This window comes from Prionailurus viverrinus, chromosome A2 (genome assembly GCF_022837055.1).
Source record: "Prionailurus viverrinus isolate Anna chromosome A2, UM_Priviv_1.0, whole genome shotgun sequence".
Lineage (NCBI taxonomy): Eukaryota > Metazoa > Chordata > Mammalia > Carnivora > Felidae > Prionailurus > Prionailurus viverrinus.
In genome coordinates this window covers 11,249,232-11,257,654 of record NC_062562.1, presented here as the reverse complement: position 1 = coordinate 11,257,654, position 8,423 = coordinate 11,249,232, and the positions used below count along the sequence as shown (strand labels likewise).

Sequence of the window (8,423 nt, the reverse complement as noted above, 5' to 3'; positions counted from 1 at the left end):
TTTGTTACCATAAGTATATTGCTTATTTAACCCTTAGCTGGATACTTTGAGCATCAGTGGACTTTCCCATTAAGTTAAAAAACAAAAATATAAATGACTTCCACTGGATTTTTTTAACCCAAGAATGAGTCTTTATTACCAAAGTAATTTTTTTTTTAAACTTATCTTGAAATAGTTATAGATGCACGAGAAGTTTCAAAAATAGTACATAGAATTCTGCAAACCTTCCACTCAGTTTCACCCGGTAGTTACATCGTATATGTAGTACAAAATCAAAACCAAGGAATTCACATTAGTACAATGTATCTATATAGTTGTATGCAATTTAATCACAGATGCGGATAAAATTGTCATTTTGAGGGTGTCATAGAAATGGAATCACACAATGTGTAATCTTTTGTGATTGGCTTTTTGCACTCAGTGTAATGCCCTGGAAATCTGACCAAGTTGTTGTATGTATCATGACATTTTATTCCTTTTTTTTTTTTTATTACTGGGCATGTCATGGGCTGAATTGTGCTCCCCACTCCAAATTCTTATGTTGGTGTACTAATCCTTAGTACCTTAGAATATGACTTCATTTGGAGATAAGGTCTTTACAGAGATTATTAGTAAGTTTAAAATGACCTCTGAGGGTGGACCTTAATCCCATATGACTGATGTCCTTATAAGAAGAGGACAGTTGGACACAAAGACACAGAGAAAAGATGATGTGAAGACATAAGAAGACACCTCTGGCCTCCAGAGCTGTGAGAAAATACATTTTTGTTGTTTAAACCACCCAGTCGGTGGTACTTTGTTCAGTTAGCCCGAGATAACTAATACAGAGGGTAGAATACTATTGTAGATTTTCCTGGTGTTTGTTCAAGCATTCACGTGTCGAAAGATATTTGGGTCATTTCCAGTTTTTCACTATTACAAATGATAGCTGCTGTGAATATTTGTGTACAGGTTTGTGTGTGTGTGTGTGTGGGGGGGGGGCTGTATTGTCACTTTTATAAATTCCGAAGCCAACGATTAGTGAAATTGATGTAACATTTCACTTGACAGTCATTTCTTTAAACACTTGTTGATTTCAACTTTGTGGTTTTACTTTTGTGCTTTGGAGCAAAACTCTGCTTTTCTCTTTTTTTTAAAATTTTGTTTTCATTCCTAGGTCCCAGTTATGTTCAGAAGCTCCTGGGATGCTGCAGACTGCCAGTGGGCAATGCCAGGTTTGAAGCTTGAGGAAAGAAAAAAAGGCCTTGTTAGACCCTTGAGTTATGTGAAATAGGCCTCTGGAAAATCTTGGGAATGATCCACCTGATTTTGAAACACTAGCGTCCCCTAGCGCTTGGTTTGGGTTACACATCATGGAAAAGGGTTTCACTGTGAATGGGGATGAGGAATGAATTCCTCCACAACATCTATATTTATATCTTCTTGATGAATCGACCCTTTTCTCATTATAATGTGTCCTTGTTTTAAATATATAATTTATTGTCAAGTTAGCTAACATACAGTGTATACGGTGTGCTCTTGGCTTCAGGAGTAGATTCCCATGATTCATCACTTACATATAACACCCAGTGCTCATCCCAACAAGTGTCCTCCTCAATGCCCATCACCCATTTAGCCCACCCCCCACCCACCTCCCCTCCAGAACCCTCAGTTTGTCCTCTGTATTTAAGAGTCTCTTATGGCTTGCCTCCCTCTTTGTAACTGTATATGTTTTTTTCTTTCCCTTCCCCCATGCTCTTCTATTAAGTTTCTCAATGTCTACATATGAGTGAAATCACACGATATCTTTCTGACTTATTTCATTTAGCACAATACCCTCCAGTTCCATCCACATTGTTGGAAATGGCAGGATTTCGTTCTTTTTCATCACTGAGTAGTACTCCATTGTATATATAAACCACATCTTCTTTATCCATTCATCCATTGATGGACATTTGGGCTATTTCCATAATTTGGCTATTGTCGAAAGAGCTGCTATAAACATTGGGGTACATGTGCCCCTGAAATGTCCTTCTTTATCTCTGGTAATTCTCCTTGTTTTTTTTCCTCATATTGATATAGACACTCCACCTTTCTTATGATTAGTATTTTCATAATTTGCTTTCCATACTTTTATGAGATACATAGCCAAGGAAACTTGAATGGCCAATAAACTTAGGAAAAGATTCTCACTCTCACTAGAAATCAAGGAGATTGAAAGTACACCAATGAAGACATAGAATTTTCCTCCAAGAAGTTGGCAAAATCTTGAAGTTTTATCATTCAAAATGTTGTTGACATAGTTGGGGAAATGACCAGTCTCCTGTGTGGGTGGCAATCTTTGCACGGTAATTTGGCAATATCTATTTAAAAAAATGTGTGTACTTTATGATGAAGCCACTCATCTCTTAGAGATAACAGCTGGGTGTGATGAGATTGAGAGGAAGTGAGAGACTCAGTTCTTCTGACAAGGTCAGTGGTGTAGGTGAAGGCAGAGGAAGAGCCCAACCCAGGCCTGGCATCATTTTCCCCACTGAACTTGCTTAAAGCCTCTCATGCTAATGTTCATGAAAGTCTAAGAAATAAAACTAGTCAGCCTCACAGAACCTTACTCTTTTCTATATTACCTTTGTTGTATCGAGTACAATGAAATATTTCTTAAAATTGTTTTAGTGTTTGGTTATTTTTGAGGGAGAGAGAGACAGAGTGCGAGCAGGGGAGGAGCACAGAGAGAGGGAGACACAGAATCCGAAGCAGGCTCCAGGCTCCAAGCTGTCAGCACAAAGCCCGACGTGGGGTTCGAACTCATGAACCGTGAGATCATGACCTGAGCCAAAGTCAGACACTTAACTGACTGAGCCACCCAAGCGTCTCTACAATGGAATATTTCTTTAAAAGTATCTCAAATTTGGGGAGAAATATACACACATCCAGTCTGTTTTTTGTAACTTCAGGGAAGCTTTACTGGGTCTGGGAAGAGCGGGGGTAGAAATTAAAGAGAAGAGCAATAGAGAAGACTCAAGATCCTGGCCAGCTTATTCTCGCTGGTTTGTAAAACTGCACAAAACATGCCCTCCCCGCCCCACTCACCTGCCCAGTCCTGAGAGCAGCAAAACCATTATAAGGGACTTTCACTCATGTCTCCTGACCTTCATTTCACCTATGACCTCAGAGTGATCAGCCCAAGGATGACTGTGGCCAGTAGGAGACAAGAGAATTCTCACCAGAAAGCTGTATTTCCTTGCCTTGATTTTTACAATTTCCTTTCTAGTCTTCAGGAGCCATTTGCCAGTTGGAAGCACTGTGATATGTTGAACACAGACTCGGGCAGCCTGGGTTAGAATCCCAGCTCCCTAAATATGGAGAACAAACTGAGGGTTGCTGGAAGGGTTGTTGGTGGGGGGATGGGCTAAATGGGCCAGGGGCATTAAGCAAGGCACTTGTTGGGATGAGCACTGGGTGTTATACATAGGGGATGAATCCCTGGAAACTACTCCTGAAATCATTGCACTATATGCCAACTAACTTGGATGTAAATTTAAAAAAGAATCCTAGCAACTTCCTAGCTGGGTTATTTTGGGTATGTTACTTAAACTCCCCATGTTTCAGTTTCTTTATCTATACATAAGACAATAATAGTATGGACTCAGAGGGTTGTTGAGGGTATATGCTGTGACAATAGAAACCCTGTTGGCTTTATAAATAAAAGTTTATCACCCACATAAATTCCAGTATAGGTCATCTCTAATACCATACTATACTACTCTGATACTATACTGTAGTCAAATTGTGATAGTATATTGCAATATTGTGTACTACAAATAGTATAGTATTCTACAGATATCATCCCTGATACCTATGTTGACTGGTCCAAGAGAGCTCTGAAAATGGAACTTGGACTTAAATGTGGGCTTGATGACATAGTTCAAATACTTAAAAGCCCTCACTCAATAACTCCTTTCCTTGACACACACAATACCTCCACACACATAGATTGACACCCATCATTCAAAATGCTTAGGATAACGTGTCAATTCAGCCTTGGTATGCATAACAGCTCTGATTCGTTTTTTTTTAATTTTTTTCAACATTTATTTATTTTTGGGACAGAGAGAGACAGAGCATGAACGGGGGAGGGGCAGAGAGAGAGGGAGACACAGAATCGGAAACAGGCTCCAGGCTCCGAGCCATCAGCCCAGAGCCTGACGCGGGGCTCGAACTCACGGACCGCGAGATCGTGACCTGGCTGAAGTCGGACGCTTAACCGACTGGGCCACCCAGGCGCCCCAACAGCTCTGATTCTTAACCCAAAGATACATTAGGTAAATATCTCTGAAAAGACAAAGAGTAGGGATGTATCATTCTTCTGGAAATCCTTAATTGAGTAATCTTAACTCTTGTAGTCAATGGTGATGACAACAAAAGTTTAAAAATGGCAGCATCCAATCTTAGAAGCCCTGGGCATTCAGATAAGAGTGGTCTTCACCATCTTACAACTGCTTCATAATAATTGAGATAGTAAATATAACACATGCTTGGACTGTCCAACCAGGGTCATCGTGAGTGACAGTCTTCCATTTCAGTGAAACCTAAAAATATGACTCGAACAAAGATACCACTGAGAACCAACATGGCTTACTCAGATTTCAGAGATGGGATCCCAGACCCATCACTCACTCTGCAGAAATATATAAGAATAGGGTGTAAGCCAGAACAATAACAGGTGACCAAAATATCCACAAGCTGTTGGGTTAACATTATTTCAGTAAAATTTCCTTCTGTTTAACACTGAAAAAAAAACCAAAACAACCAAACAACTCCTTCTCTTATTTAAGTGATTGGGTTCACAGTTTTTGTTTTCTATAAATCCCCAAGAGAAAAAGCAACTCATGGAGGAGAAAGGGAGTTGGATATAGTATACCTTGCACCACATGAATTGTAAATGAAGGATAGGCCTCAGCTGTAAGGGAGGGTCCCAGAAACAACCCAGAATCCTCCATGAGGTCATCTCTTTGACATAAAGCCAGTTCTTCCAAGAACCTTGACCAAAGCCATTCGAACCTCTCTGTTTCTCAGGCTATAGATGAGGGGGTTGAATGTGGGGGTGACAAGGCTATAGAAGAGGGAGACCACATTGTCCTGCTGTGGGCTGTGGTAGGTGCCTGGAACCATGTACATGAACATGGCTGCCCCATAAAAGAGCCCCACAACAGTGATGTGAGAGGAGCAGGTGGTGAAGGCCTTGTGTCGGGTCTCTGCTGAGTGCATGCAGAGAACGGCCCTCAACACATGGCTGTAGGAGGTGGTGATGAGTGACAGGGGCAGAAGCAAGATCAGCACTCCTGAGATGGACAGCGACAACTCATAAGCAGAGGTGTCTGCACAAGAGAGCTTCAGCAGAGCCGGTAGCTCACAGAAGAAGTGATCCACAGTGTGTGAGGCACAGTAGGGGAAGTGCAGGGTGATGGAGGTCTGGATGGAGGCCACGAGCACACCTGACAACCAGGAGGTGCCCACCATGAGCAGGCAGACTTGACGTCTCATGAGTACAGGATAATGCAGGGGGTGGCACACGGCAACATAGCGGTCATAAGACATGAGGGATAGCAGGACACACTCAGAGACACCCATCAGCATCAGGAAGAACATCTGAGCTGCACAACCCCCAAAGGAGATGGAACCCTCTCCCTGCAGGAAGTTGGCTGCCATCTTGGGGATGGTGACCAGTAGAAAGCCAACATCAAATAAGGAGAGCTGACTGAGCAGGAAGTACATGGGTGTGTGGAGCCTGGAGTCTGTGTGGATCAGGAAGAGCAGGATGGCATTTCCCAGAAGGCCCATAGTGAATATGACAGCCACAAGGGAGAATAGGACCAGATGTGGCCCCGAGTGGCTCAAGAGCCCCATGAGAGTGAAGTCTGACGTCACTGACTGATTTGATTCCACCATCCTCCAGGAGGCATCACCCATCTGCAGGAAGAAGGGGATATTTGGAAGGACTCTCAGTGGGTAGTAGCTTTGTCTTGCATGCCAAATAGAATTGTTTGGTAAGGGTTGCTCTGGAGTCTCAAGAAGGATGAAGAGCACAGTGTCAGTAAGAAAAAAAATAATTGATTCATTATATCTGCTTTGGTCAGGAGGTAGGGAATAGCGAAGTCTTGCCTTTACCCTCCAGGCAAGCCCTATCCACCTGTACTTACAGTTAAACTCTCTATCCCCAAGCTAAGGAGTCCAAGTCAATCCCAGTGCCATATTGGAATATGCCCATCCCAGATGTCCTGGAACCAAAGCAGAGGTTGTATTCCAAAGAGATTAGATATCAAATAGGGAGACTTTGCCAAAGATAATAGGAGATGATGAGGCTGGAGAAGGAATGTAGTGTGTTTGGATTGTTTGGCATATAGTTAAGAGAATATACTCTGGGCTAGAGCAAGATTCAGATGCCAACTCAGCTGTGTCCCAGCTCCCTTTCTGGGAGTCAGTTTCCCCATCCGCCTATGGAGATAAATAACACCTCTTTGTAAGAGTAGCTCTGAGTGTCAAATGAGATAGTGAATTCAAGAGCTCAGCACAATGACAACCATGTGGTAATTTCTTGATTTAAGTTCACAACTATTACTCATATCGTAAAGGAAATGTAAACATTAAAAAAATTCAGCTATAGTCAGGTAATGTATGCCTGGTGCTTAGCTCAATGTCTGGGATATTGTAGTACTGTTCCATAAATATTAGCTCTTTTTGTTGATGTTATTCAACAGTATAATTCTTGTCCAGTTGCATGGCAAAAACTGATCAAGTTTATTCTCAGTCATGCTCTCTTGAAATGACAATTTCCCTGTCCTTACCCTAAGTCAGTTGTTCTCAACCAGAGGTAATTTAGCCCTCTTTCCTGTCCAGAGGACATTGGCAATGTCTGGAGATATTTCTGATTGCCATGACAGAGTGCTAATGGATCTAGTGGGTAGAGGTTAGAGATGCTACTGAATATCCTATAAGGCACAGGATGGCCCCCACCACAAAGAATTGTCTGGTCCCAAATTTCAATGGTGCCAAGGTCGAGAAACCCTTCAACTGATATCCATCAACTCTTCTCTGACCTGGAGCTGAGCCTCTGGGAGATCTCTTGAGTCCATTGTCTTGGTCATCCAACAGAGATGAGCTTCGTGTCCCATGCATGCCTAGAGATTAATCTGTGAAGTTGAATTTCCAGATACATTTTAAAGGAAATATTAATAAGACTAGTCCCAACTGAAATCCCTGGAGAACTGCACTGTTTCCATGACTCTGTATAGAGAAGGGTTTATTCTTTTAATCATTATTCCTTGGGGCAAATTCATAGCCAAATAGTCCCTCTGGACCTTGTCAAAGGATTTGCAAGTGGACAGTGTACTTAGCTCTTCTCATTTCAGCCATATCTCCCCCTCAACCCATATACCAAAGGGAAGAAAAGGAAGCTAATTCCTTTTAAGCATTTACTATGCATCAGACACCCTGCTAAGGTCAGAGAAAGGCTGATGGGTTTCAGTTGAGGGTTTCTCAACATTGACACTAGTGACATTTTGGGCCAGATCATTTTAGGTATGTTACAGGCATTTTTTAAATTTAATCTTGCTGGTAGGTATTATCATCTGCCTTGTATAGGTGAAGGAGCAGGGATTCAAAGAAGGGCAATAGCTGAGTATATTAGGTTGAATAATGTTTCTCTCAAATTCATGTCCCCTTGGAACCTCGGAATGTGTCCCTGTTTGGAAAGAGGGTCTTTGCAGATGTAACTGTTAAGCATATTGAGCCTAAATCATCCTGGATTCAGGGTGTCCTCTAAGAGCGGGCACAAGGAAGGTGGACATGTGGAGATGGAAGCAGAGATTGGACTGCCCCAGATAAAAGACAAGGAGCATCAAAGGTTGCCAGAGATGCCAGAATCTAGAAAAGAGCCATGGGACAGATTCCCCCTCAGAACCCCCAGAAGGGGGGCACCTGGGTGGCCGACTTCGGCTCAGGTCATGATATCGTGGTCCGTGAGTTCGAGCCCCGCGTCGGGTTCTGGGCTGACAGCTCAGAGCCTGGAGCCTGTTTCGGATTCTGTGTCTCCCTCTCCCTCTGCCCCTCCCCTGTTCATGCTCTGTCTCTCTTTGTCTCAAAGATAAATAAACGTTAAAAAAAAATTAAAAAAAAAGAACCCCCAGAAGGAATCAATCCTGTCAACACCTTGAGTTCGGACATCTGGTCTCCAGAACTGTGAGAGAACACATGTCTTGTTTTAGACCACCCAGTTTGTGACCCCCACACACTCATACACCAATCCAAGGTCACCCAGCAAACAAGTGGTAGAATCAACTTTTAAACAACAGCTGGTGCGATTCCAGGGTTCCTATGTTTTTTCTTCACATCCTACTTTCTAACAAAAAATAATGGGTTGTTCAGGTCTTGCTTCTCTAGGTAAA

At 42.4% G+C, this 8,423-nt stretch overlaps 1 protein-coding gene across 1 annotated transcript; it reads right to left on the bottom strand.

The window, feature by feature from the left end:
- Positions 1-4,983: 4,983 nt before the first annotated feature.
- On the bottom strand, positions 4,984-5,928 carry LOC125160876 (olfactory receptor 2Z1-like). The gene has a single exon (XM_047850318.1). The coding sequence runs from the start codon at positions 5,926-5,928 to the stop codon at positions 4,984-4,986; it is 945 nt and encodes a 314-aa protein (XP_047706274.1).
- Between the last annotated feature and the right edge of the window lie 2,495 nt (positions 5,929-8,423).

Excerpts from the sequence above, each read along its gene's own strand:
- LOC125160876 (XM_047850318.1), bottom strand. The coding sequence starts at position 5,928 with ATGGTGGAATCAAATCAGTCAGTGACGTCAGACTTCACTCTCATGGGG.